The sequence below is a fragment of the Saimiri boliviensis genome, chromosome 2 (genome assembly GCF_048565385.1).
Source record: "Saimiri boliviensis isolate mSaiBol1 chromosome 2, mSaiBol1.pri, whole genome shotgun sequence".
NCBI lineage: Eukaryota > Metazoa > Chordata > Mammalia > Primates > Cebidae > Saimiri > Saimiri boliviensis.
Window position 1 is genome coordinate 64,821,796 of NC_133450.1, and position 13,272 is coordinate 64,835,067.

General features: G+C 38.1%; 1 protein-coding gene and 1 pseudogene across 2 annotated transcripts in view; one reads left to right on the forward strand and one right to left on the reverse strand.

The window, feature by feature from the left end:
* RPS6KA5 (ribosomal protein S6 kinase A5) overlaps nucleotides 1-13,272 on the forward strand; it is a 192,020-nt gene that overhangs the window by 54,510 nt on the left and 124,238 nt on the right. For both annotated transcript variants that reach the window (XM_074393472.1, XM_003939861.4), the window contains exon 2: nucleotides 3,759-3,830. In XM_074393472.1, the coding sequence (XP_074249573.1) occupies nucleotides 3,759-3,830 (72 nt within the window). The remainder of the gene's footprint in view (nucleotides 1-3,758; nucleotides 3,831-13,272) is intronic.
* Nucleotides 2,042-2,770, reverse strand: LOC104653192 (dnaJ homolog subfamily C member 17 pseudogene; annotated as a pseudogene).

Genomic DNA, 13,272 nt, shown 5'->3' on the forward strand with positions numbered 1-13,272 from the left:
TTCAAAACCAGCATTCTTTACTTTTCCTAAGGCCTAGAACTTGAGGTATGGGAGAGAGAAGAACCTCTTCCAAGCTCTGCCTTACCTACTAGCCGCCTGGGAAGAGTATGGGTGGAAAAGCAATACAAAGAGTAAACAAAACTCTTAGCTGCTAAACTAATGAGAGCAGGAACCAAAGATAACATACCTTGAGCTGCTTCTCATCACCTGGACACCTTCTACCCTGAGTAGAGAAGGCACTGATACCCTTCCTCTTGAGCCCTGGGGATAGGAGGCTTGAGCTCCTGTAGCAGGCAAAGTGTTAATTTATGTTAGAAACAAAATAATAAAGGTAGTAGATTATGAACAAAAACAGTCTTCACAGATCATCTGAATGATCTTTGTGAATGACTAGGGCTTCCTGGGTAGTATATTTTGCAAAAGAAACTAATTAATTTATAACCTATTTTAATTTCCTATGAAAGTTAATGTGTATCAACAAATAATTCCTTATCTTCTTAGTGTAGCAGCAAATATAGGTAAGTAATATATAAATATAAGGCAAATATAAATATAGATATAATCTAGTATATGAACAATGCTTTTGGAAAGCTGGGCTTGTACGTTTCTCAGTAAATAAAAAATGAGTCCTAATAGTAAGAACCAGGAGTAATTATCTTTTTTACATAATAAAATAATAGAATTTAACATTAGAAGAAAGCCAGATCATTATTTTTTAAATGGTTATCTCTTTTGAGTTTGGCTTTTTATGTAATCTACTTGACATATTAGAGAAAGATAAGCTATTATGTGTTTATTTAAAAATACTACCTATGTTTTTGGTGTTCATTTTAGATCTATATTGATGCCAATGTGAACTCTAGGCTGGGCCATCCATGTACATTGATTTATTCCTACTATAAAATCATACGTTAATAGTAAAACTCTTTTAATTTGTTTTGTTTAGCTTTTTTTTTTTTTGAGACAAGAGTCTCACTCTGTCGCCCAGGCTGGAATGCATGGCATAATCCTTTACTGTAGCCTCTACCTCCTGGGCTCAAGCGATTCTCCTGCCTCAGCCTCCTGAGTAGCTGGTACTACAGGTGTGCGCCACCATGCCTGGCTAATTTTTGTATTTTTGTATTAGTTTTTTTTTTAGTAGAAATGGAGTTTCACCATATTGGACAGGCTGGTCTCGAACTTCTGACCTTGTGATCTGCCCGCCTCAGCCTCTGGCCTCCCAAAGTGCTGAGATTACAAGCGTGAGCTACCACGCCCATCCGTAAAACTCTTAAAAACAGAAAATAGAATGGTGATTCTCAGGGCTGAGAGAAGTAGTAAAAAGGGAGTAGTTCATTGGATATAGTTTATTTTGAAGGATGAAAAGGTTCTAAAGATCTGTTGTAAAACAATGTATGTGTGGTTAACAATACCATATGCTTAAAAATGGTGAAGATAGTAAATTTTACATATTTTTGACCACAGGTTTAAAGAATTTCAAATTATGAGTTTAAACTTTGGAAAGACACAAATTATTTATACCCCAAAACTTTCAATTCTAGAAGTTCTTAGTTTTATTTTTTTCAAATTGTAGTCCCAAAACACTCATTTATTTACAAACACTTATAATACTGCTTATTGGTGCACAGCAAGCTCTGTATAAATTTACCTTATTTAATCCTCATTAAATTCTATGGGGTAGATATTATTTTGTTTTCTGTCATTTTATAATTGCCATTTTCTAATATACAGAGAATTTGAAAGAATTGTATATTGAATACCCTTATATTTACTACCTAGATTCTATAATTAATATTTTGTTGTATTTGCTTTTGATGTATCTGTTCATAGCTATATTTATTTATAAATTTATTTTTAAAAATGCATTTCAAAGCAAATTGCAGATATCAGTATGCTTTGAGGATCCATTTTACATTATTGGGATCTGAGACACAGACAAGTTATTTGTTCAATGTCACCTTTTTTTTTTTTTTTTAAACTTTTATTGGTGACGTTGAAGAAAAGGGCTGGGGGCGGGGGGTGGGGGGCTGGAACCCCGGGGCTACGTGGGAGGCCCCTCTGGCTGCATATCTGCAATCAGCTGTTGCAGCTTGGTGGCGTGGCGCATGCGCATCACGACGAGGCTCTCGACCCTCTGCGACAGCACTGAGCCCTTTGACAGTCCCGGGTGGCCCACGGTGCTCTGGGGCTGTCCCTCCAACCAGGAAATCTTCAGAGGGTTATCCACCAGGCCAACTTCATTCTGGATAGCCAGCTCCACAGCCTTGACGGTCGCGAACTCTACTACAGCAGTGCCTGCCTTCTTACTGAAAAGCACTAGGTTGAGAACCTCACCATACTTTTTTGCAAAAGCCGTAGAAGGATGTCTTTGGAGCACCTTTTGACTCATCCTCCTTCTTGCACTTCCATTTTAGCTTTAGTTTGGGGATTCCTTGGCCTTCAGTATTTTCTGTCTTTCCTCTCAATCTCTGGTCATGCTCCTGTATCTGCTCCTGGGTCAGCCTCTGCTGTTCCTCCAGCTGCCGGCAACCCTCTTCTCTCAGGGGTTCGTTCTCTTGCTCTAGTGTCCTGGTGCTCCAGCTTTCCTCCTCCTCCTCACTCTCCTGGGCCTGGAGAGTTCAGCTGCTCTGGGATTATCTGGATTTTTGTCTGGGTGGCAGGGGAGGGCCTATTGTCTATATGCCTTCTTCACCTCTTTGTCCACCACCTTCTCCTCAATGCCTAGCAGCCGGTACAGGTCCATCTGTAAGAGCTTCTTGGTTACTGCCATGGTTCCGGCCTGACGGAGTCATACTACCTGTCACTGGCTTTTAAGTGACATAACTAGGATTTGGATCAAGCCATTCTTAACCACTTCTACAGAGTACTAGTTCACATAATTTTGTGGTTAAATACATTGACAAATACAGTATCTTAGTCTTGCTTATCTGTGTGCGTATTTCATAATACAGGATCTGTAAGGTCCAGCGGTAAAGAAATCGTTTACCTTTAAGCCGGGCATTTCTACATTTGTTCTACCAAAGCACTCTGCTCCCCACGTCTCCCCCAAACATAACACCTATTAACACTTCGTAGGATAGGACTAGAATTCAGTGGAATATGTTATGGAAAATGGTTATTTATAAGATACTCTAATTTTATTTATTCAAGACAATACATTTTAGAAGAGTTTATGTTTTTAAACATAGTCCTAGAATTTTAGAGCTGACAGGGATCCTTAGAGTTCATTGAGACCAACACTTTCATTTCAGAGATGTAGTAATGGAGACATAGAGTATTCAAGTGACGAATGCATGCTAAATTGTGTCCGACTATTTAGTGGCAGAAATGGAACTACCACCCAGTCTAGAACCTGGGGATGGCATTAATAGATACTCAGTAAATGTTTGTTGAATAAATTAATACATCTTCTCAATCCATCCAGTTTTTTTCCCACTGTGTATCTATCTATATGTTAGAATTTTTATTTATTTTTGGAGTATATTGGTCAGTAGAGAACACTTTAATTTATGTTAATCTTTGGTACAAATGACATATATAGTTCCTAAATTCAAAAAAAAAGTTTTATTGTCATGTATAACATACAGAAATTTATTGTAAAATATGCTGTACTGTTTAACAAATAATGTGAAGCAAACCCTGGTTAATGACTCAAGTCAGGAAATGGAGCATGATAGTACCCGAGAAGCCCCCAGGAACCTTCTTCTCTTGCTGACCCTAATTGCTTTCTTTTTCTCTCTCTCTTTTTTTTCTTTTAGCTAATTTGACAGGACATGCAGAGAAGGTGGGGATAGAAAATTTTGAACTTCTGAAGGTCCTAGGAACTGGAGGTAAGTCATAAGTTAATTGTTTTTAAGGAAAAGAAAAAGTACTTGTTATTCCTATGATGAAGGATTGATATCCCTAATACGGAAATTAAAAATTAAAAAGCATGAGGAATCCATTAGGAGAACTGTCAAAGAACATGAACAGACCATTCATAGAAGAAGCACAAAAGGCAAAAATTAAAAGAATTGGCAAAGATTTAGGGAAATCAGTCCCTTTTACCCTGCTGTTGGGAATGTAAATTCAACCTTTACACAGGACACTTTATTTTATTTTATTATTTATTTATTTTTATTTTATTTTATATTTTATGAGCTGGAGTCTAGCTCTGTTGCCCAGGCTGGAGTGTGGTGGCATGATCTGGACTCATTGCAACCTCCGCTTTCTGAGTTCAAGTGATTCTCCTGCCTCAGCCTCCTATAGCTGGGATTTAAGGTGCCTGCCATCATGCTCGGCTAAATTTGTATTTTTAGTAGAGATGGGGTTTCACCTTGTAGGCCAGGCTGATCTCAAACTCCTGACCTCAAGTAATCCACCCTCCTTAACCTCCCAAAGTGGTGGGATTACAGGCATCGGCCACTGTGCTCAGCCACGACAAAATATTTTTCAAAAATCACTACCAACATTGAAAGAGTGCTTGTTACATGCCAAGTACTCTGTGGAGGACTTTATATTGATTGTCTTATTCAATTTTCATTCAACTCTATTGATATTCAATGCATATAATTTGTAATAATGAAAAACCTAAGACCAGGCATCCCCAAACTATGGCCCGCGGGCCGCATGCAGCCCCCTGAGGCCATTTATCCGGCCCCCTGCCGCACTTCAGGAAGGGGCACCTCTTTCATTGGTGGTCAGTGAGAGGAGCACAGTATGTGGCGGCCCCCCAACGGTCTGAGGGACAGTGAACTGGCCCCCTATGTAAAAAGTTTGGGGATACCTGCCTAAGACTGTTTAGAAACCCAGCAGTAGGGCTTCGGTTCAATGGAACATGGATCTATATGTTGTATAATATATGTAATGGATTAAAATGATCTACTTTTATTAATATTTTGGAAAGCTCTCCAAAATAAGTTTTAAAAAAGCTGCAGAAGAGAATGTACAATATACAAAACATATGGATAAATGTAAATATCCACATGTATATATATATGGATATGGAAAATATCTACATGTATAAATGTATGCAGAGAAATCTCTAGCTGTGTGGGCGTGGTAGCTTATGCCTGTGATCCCAGTACTTTGGGAGGCCAAGAGGACCCCTTGAGGCCAGGAGTTCAAGATCAGCCTGGGAAATGTAGTGAGACCTCACCTCTACAAAAAATAAAGAAAAATCTCTGGGATGTACATGTTTGTATACACTAAAATTTTAGTAGTTGTGGGATTTTACATGATCTTGGTTTTCCGCTTTGTACGTTCCTTTGCCTTCTGAATTTTTTGCTACCACTGCTCTTGCTGCTCAAGAATCAGAGCTGACTTAAAGGGGGATATGACCTGTGCAGTTGTAGAGATCCCCACATTTAGAAAAGCCCCATGTTTGGTGTAATGCTCTGCTGTCATTGTTCCGAAATTATGAGTCATCCATGAACAAGGCACCCTGCATTTCCATTTTGCACCAGGCCTTGCCAGTTACGCAGCTTCTTGTCATGTGTATGTTTCCTATTCAACTTTCCCTCTGGAGTATGTTGCTCTGCAGCCACCGCTGCTGTCAGAACTGGCTTCTGTCATTTTTCTTCCATCAGGTGAAGGTACAAAGGAGGCCTTTAAGTCTTTTTTGTTTCCATTCTCAGCAGGCCTAGAACCTCTTTTGCTGTAAGACCAGGGAGAGCCTCAGAGGACAGACCATTTTTTTTCCCTACTACAGTTTAGCTTCACACTGTCAGGGACCTCAGAGTTCTAGCCCCTTACTGGATGGATTACACCTGTCCATACAAGAGTATCTGCCCATCCCTTCCAAAATGCCAAACATTATAGCAAGAGAAAAAGCCTTTCTCTTGGGTTTCTGTAATCAATACCAGTCACTTCTCTAGCCTCATGCCTGTGTTTAAATTCACTTATGTAAGCTGTCTTTAGGTCATTTAGTAATGAGCCTTCATGCCTACTGCTCTGCCATGCAAGTTCTTTATAACCTCCCTGAGTAGTTTAGCATGCCATATAGGCCCAATCTTTACAGCTGCCAGTGAGTAAGTCCGATGAATAGTTTATTCCCATCAACTAAGCATTTTATTGTCAGAAATTCAGTGTCATTGTCAACTTGGAGATTTTTTAAACATCTAAGCTCTACCCTACCCTATTCTTAGGAAATCATGCTTTCAAAATATCAAAATAATATCCTTTATTCCTACCTTTGTTTCCTGTTTCAAAGGCAATATCTACTCAAAGGGGAAAGAGAGTCACACTTCTGTGGTGATTCAGTTCCCTTAAAAATAGTGTTCGTACATCTGGTCAAAAGTTCTTAAGGTTGATATATATTATAAATTGTCTTTATAATATCTGTTTTATCTGCATGTTTTTATCTGTATGTGTCTTTTATTTTTATTTTTTTGGTAACAGCTTTATTGAGGTATAACCCATGTACCATATTGTTCCACTACTTGAAGTGTGCAATTCAGGGTTTTAGTATATTCACAAATTGTGCAGCTATCATCACAGTCAGTTTTATAACATTTTTCTTATCTCAAAAAGAAACCCCGAACTCTTTAGCTATTAATGCCCAAACGAGCTCACCATCTTCCCCAGTCCTAAACAACCACTAACTGACTTTTTGTATCTCTATATTTGCCTCTTCTGGGCATTTCATAGAAAGGTAAACATACAAATATGTAGTCCTTGGTGACCAGCTTCTTTCACTTAGCACAGTGTTTCCTAGATTCATTCATGTTGTAGCACACATCAGAACTTCATACTTTTTGTGACTTAAACGATTTCATTGTACAGATATAACACATTTTGTTTCTCTATTCATCAGGAGATGGACATTTGGGTTGTTTCCATCTTTTGGCTGTTATAAATAATGCTGCTTTGGAGAATAGCCTGGCAAAATAGTGAGATTCCCATCTCAACAAAAATTGGGTGGGCATGGTAGTATGTGCCTGTAATCCCAGATACTTGGAAGGCTGAGGTGGGAAGATCGCTTGAGCAGGAGTTTGAGGCTGCAGTGAGCCATGATTGTATCACTGTAATCCAGCCTAGGCAACAGAGCAAGACCCTACATAAAATACATAAAAATAATGCTGTTATGAACATTCATGTACAAGTTTTTATATGAACATGTTTTTCTTTTTCAAGTGTTTTATAAAAAGTCATGCACACTTTTAAATATTTTGAATAGAAGTTCTGTAAGTTCTCTCAAGTTCAGTTTAAAGTAATCCTTAATGTGAGAATAGTCTTCTTCCTGTTTCACTACAGGTTGGGTCAAACAATTTTAAAACAGGAAGGAATCTGTGAATGGTCTTCTTCCTTTTTTACTACAGGTTAGGTTTTCTGTCATAGGAAGAAGTCTGTGACAGAAAAATACTATATGCTTAAACTTAAATCATAATCTATATTGCCTGAAGAGTTCATAGTATCGTGGCATATTTCCTGCCATCTGCCATGTAGATGGCAGAATTCCATCTAAGTTATCTATAATTTAGTATATAAAATTGCCAGGAAAATAGCATTTGGGTAAACAGAAATTTTTGACTTACGCATAGCCGTTTCTCAAATATTTTTGAATGAATGGATGAGTATACTTATTCCATATAATAAGGGATTTCTATAAAGATCATTGAAAATTTGAAAACAAATTGCTATTTTTATTTGCAACGTTTCCATGACTTTCCATGTTTTAGAGATTAGAACTTAACGTTCTTTTTCATATTAAAGTTTTAGAAATGTTGGTGTCTGGTTTTTATCGAAAGCAAAACTTAGTAAAAATATTAGTATAATTGATCAAATGAAACTGCTGTTTATATACTTTTAATTAACCCAATTATTGTTTATTGTATTTAAAAATAGATTTGTAGCAGTTTTTAAAGAAAATGTTATCTTAGACTGGAGATCATGTTTTATTCCAGATATGGTCACAGCTAAACAGCTCTAATCTGCAATAACAGATAACTTCTCTATAGCAAAATAGACATAGCATTTATAGAACCTTCTCAAGGATGCTATTAAAATGTAATATTATTAGTTTTCATCATTAAATTTTATAGTATGTAACAAGAGCCCTGAGACTAATCCTGTTCTTTGATCTGTTAATTTAATATATGGCAGTATACTCCAAATACAGAAGCAGAAAGAAAAAGGCAGTTTTAGGTGTAGTGGCTCATTCCTGTAATCTCAGCACTTCGAGAAGCTGAGGTGGGAGGATCACTTGAGCCCAGGGGTTCGAGACCAGCCTAAGCAACAGAGTGAGACTTCATCTCTACTGAAAAATTAAAAAAAAAAAAATTAGCCTGGGGTGTTGTAACACTCACTTGTAGTCCCAGCTACTAGGGATGTTGAGGCAGGAGGATCTCTTGAGTCTGAAAGGTTGAGGCTACAGCAAGGCATGATTGTGCCATTGCTCTCCAGCCTGGATGATAAAGCAAGACCCTGTCTCACTGTAGCCTTGAACTCCTGGGCTCAAGCAATCCTTTCACCTAAGCCTCCTGAGTAGCTGGAACTATAAGCATGTGCCACCACACCCGGCTGGCTGTTTTGCTTGCTTATTTGTTTATTTAGTAGAGACAGGGTCTTGTTATGTGCCCATGGTGGCTTCAAACTCCTGGGCCCAAGTAATCCTCCTGCCTTGGCTTCCCTAAGTACTGGGAATACAGGGATGAGCCACTGCATGTGGCCACAATCATTATTAAACCCCTACAGTGCTAGATAAAGAATTTTCCTTACTCTTGCCAGATAATCTTATAGATTGATAGAGACTATTCAACTGCATATATTATCTGGCAAGAGTAAGGAAAATTCTTAAGCTTGAAAAAAAATGGGAGCAGAAATTTAGAGAAGTAAACAAGTTGCCTGAAGGCAGAAGTTACACTGGAGAAATACACCAGTGAATTGTGAGCTTGTTCTCTGGGTTTGCCATTTTCATACTTCATATGGAGGAGTGCCTCTAAGGCACTCAAGAGGCAGAGAAGACTACTGCTCAGTAAAAGATTAAATGGGAAAATAAAAATCTAGCCTGCAAAGGGAGATGGAGGGGAAACTTTTCCAGCTCAGCATTGGCTTTGGGTGAGGGAAACGGATAAGTATTTAAAATCTTCCCTGAGCAGTCACAACCTTAAACCAAGCATCATACAGGTTTGCAACTTGAGTTTGTTATATACACTTACATGATTAAAAAAAAAAAAAATCCTGGCTGGGCACGGTGGTTCATACCTATAATCCCAGCACTTTGGGAGGCTGAGGCAGGTGGATCACCTGACATCAGGAGTTCAAGACCAGACTGGCCAACATAGGAAAACCCCATCTCTAATAAAAATAAAAAAATTAACTGGACGTGGTGGTGGGTATCTATAATCCCAGCTACTCTGGAGGCTGAGGCAGGGTGAATTGCTTGAATTTGGGAGGCAGAGGTTGCAGTGAGCCAAGATCATGCCACTACACAGAGCGAGACTCCATTATGCACACGTGCACGCACACACATGCACACACACACCCCCAAAATAAGTATGAATTTAGTTTATTCTACTTATGAGTTGGTAGTGTTCCTAGCAGCACTAGCAAAACAAATGTAAATCTTCTCTGGAGTAATAAACTCTTACCTAGATCTTAAGGAACTATCAAATAAAGTTTTATAGACATGATTTTACTGTCAAAACTCACAAACATCTAAGAAGTGGAAACAACAAATAGTAGAATTATACCTTAAGAGACTGTTTTCCAACAGTCTCATTATATATGAAATATAATATAAATGTATATATGTCTTTTTAGTTAAAAAGAGATTTGGTAGTAATATTACAGAATAATACATGCTAAAAAATGACCAGACAGATCGGAAAGAGAACCAGTACTCCTTCTAGGAGTGAAAAGAACAATTCAAAGTACAAACTCAATGGATGGTTCACTAACAGGTGAGATACAGCTAAAGAGAAAATTAGTGGATTGGAAGATAGATTTGAGGAAAATATGCAGAATATAGAATGGAGAAAAAAGAGATAGCACATGACAGAACTATTAAGACATAGAGGATAGACTGGGTGTGGTAGTTCATAGCTGGAATCCCAGCACTTTGGGAGGCTGAGGTGGGAGGATCCCCGTCTGCCTGGGCAACATAGTGAGACTCTGTCTCTAGAAAAACAAACTAACTTAGCTGGGTATGGTGGTGTATACATGACTGTAGTCCTGGGTACTCAGGAGGCTGAGGTGAGAGAGTTGTTTGAGCCTGGGAGGTCAAGGCCACAGTGAGCTATGATCACGTCACTGCACTCCAGCCTGGGTTGACAGGAAGACCCTATCTCAAAAAAAAAAAAAAAAAAAAAAAAAAAAAAAAAAAAAAAGTTACAGAGAATAGACAGAAGTTGTAACATTTTTCTAATCAGACTTTCAGAAGGAGCTAATAGAATGAGCCAGAGGCACTATTCAAAGAAATAATAGCTGAGAGTTTGCAGGATTAATTAAACATGTGAATTTGCAGAGAGCAAATCTGTGCATACAAGTATAAAGAAATTCTAATGTAGATACATCAGAGAGAAACTGATGAGCAAAAGAGACAGAGAAATACCTGAAAAGCAATCAAAGAGAAAATACTTATTTTTAAAGGAACAACCATTAGTTTCAGTGGACTCTGCAATGGCAACTCTGGAAACCATAGTAAAGTGGAATAGTATCTTCAAAATGTGCAGAAAAAATAACTGGTAATCTACAATTGCATATCTAGCCAAACTGTTTTCCCTAAGTGTGGGCAAAAATACATTTTTTTTTTTTTTTTTGAGATGGAGTCTTGCTCTGTTGTCCAGGCTGGAGGGCAGTGGCATGATCTCTGCTCACTGTAACTGCCACCCCCCAGGTTCAAGTGATTCACCTGCCTCAGCCTCCTGGGTAGCTGGGATTATAGGCATGTGCCACCATACCTGGCTGATTTTAGTATTTTTAGTAGAGATGGGGTTTCACCGTATTAGCCAGGATGGTCTTGAACTCCTGACCTTGTGATCTGCCCCACTCAGCCTCCCAAAATGCTGGGATTACAGGCGTGAGCCACCAACACTTTCAAACATACAAAAGCTGAGTGTGTTTTCTACCACTAGATCCTCACTATGGGACTTTCTAAAAGAAGTAGTTTTAGGAGGAAGGAAAATAATCCCTGGAGAATTTTCTGAGATGCAAAAAGGATCACGGAACAAACAATCTGTAACATACTGACTGTGTAAAGCTGTGGCGATGTCTCATTTATGGAGTTGAAAAAAGAAAACTGAAAAATTCGATAAAATACCATATAATTTGGGAGGTGACAGGAGTTAGTTTTCTGAGGTAATGTTCCTCAAAGTTTAATATGCACAGGAATCTTGAAATGTGTAAATTACCAAACTGATTGAAAAAGGTGTGAGAAACTTGGATAATCCTATAACTGGATTGGTGAGTAATAATCCTATAACTGAAAAAGATGTGAGAAACCTGGATAATCCTATAACTAGATTAAAGAGATTGGTCAGTAAGTAAGAATCCTCCCACTGGAGGACACACAGTACAGTTTTAAGAATGAGTTCTGCCACAATTCAAGCGTAGATAATTCTAATCTTCCGCAAACTCTTTGAGAGAACAGAAAAAGGGAGATCATTTCCTCCAACTCATTATATGAGTCCAGTATGACTTTGATTCCAAAAAACACAGTAGGACAGTATAAAGAAGGCAAATTATTAGTCCATTTTGTATATGAAATTTTTAATATAAAATTTGTATAATCAAACCTTGTGTGTATTTTCTTTCAACACACTGAATACTTTGACTTATTATCTCAGTGTTGTGTAGTTTAATCACAGGTCTTTAAGACAATTCTGCAAAGGTTAGGAAACAGTTTACCAGTAATATTTTACCTTTGCATTTCTGTTTTGTGCTTGTGCACTGTTTTATGATGGATCAGTTATCGGCAGTGGAGACTGCTTTTCCTTTTTGCCAGCTGACAGTACAGTCTCTTTTAAGAAGATGGCATAACTAAGAAATGCCATTGTAGGTATTTCTGCATTTAAAAATCACAGTTTTGATGACTAAACGGAGTAGGTGGAAACTTTTATTATGAATATAATATCTCAATTTTTATTCAAAAATTTTACCACTAATCTTTCAGTTTTATTACCTTTTTTAGAAAATTTTTTTTTCAGCACTACTTAGAATAATAGAAAAGCCTCATCAGATGTCTTCATGTGTCATGTAAGGTTTTCTTTGGAAATGAAACTGAAAACTCTTCTGATGAATTAATTTCTATATATTTAAACTAGAAAACATGCTATTCATCAAATATCTTAAAGACTTTGTGGAATATTTGGGTATGAAAAACTTACTTTTTGATACTTAAATATGTATAATATGCATGAAATATTTTTTACTCAGATTGACTTGCTTCTTTTGAACGGTCTTGTTTCCTTTGGCCTATCACTAATCTTCTTGATCAGCTTTCCGAGCTAAAAACCTTGAAATAATTTTGGATTCTTCTCTATTTTGGCCATTCTCTCTCTGTCTCTATTTTTTTTTTTTTTTTGGAGATGGAGTCTTGCCCTGTCACCCAGTCTCGCCCTGTCACCCAGCTGTGGCGTGATCTTGGCTCACTTCAACCTCTGCTTCCCAAGTTCAAGCTATTCTCCTGCCTCAGCCTCCCAAGCAGCTGGAATTACAAATGTGTGCCACTACACCTGGCTAATTTTTGTATTTTTAGTAGAGATAGGGTTTCACCATGTTGACCAGGCTAGTCTCAAACTCCTGGCCTCAAGTGATCTACCTGCCTCAGCCTTCCAAATTGCTGGGATTACAGGTATGAGCTACTGTGCTTGGCCCAGCCTCTTTATTTCTATTTTCTGATAAAGTCCTATAATTTTCCCTTCAACGTGATCCTTGGATTTACCTTTTCGGCTCCTAAGTACAGAAAGTACCATCCAAGGGGTGTCTTGACCTGTCTCCCTTTCTACAGACTCTCCCATTTATGCATTTTAATATCATCTTCTGTTATAAATAATATGCAGCCTTATTAAAATACAACATTATTGTGCAGTCCTCCTATTTAAGAACATATACTGCATTTTTCCCAGTTAATTCTTCAAGCCCAAATTCTTGCCTCGCTTTCAGTTTCCCATGTCTTTTTTGGCCCACCTTACGCTGATATCCTGCCTACTTTATGTTTTCCCCGCACCACCCCCCCCCCCCCACCGCCCAGCTTTGAGGGTACATGTTCAGGTTTGTTACTTGGGCAAATTGCTGTCACTGGTGTTCCATGTACTAACGATTTTGTCACCTAGCTAGGGAGCATAGTACCCT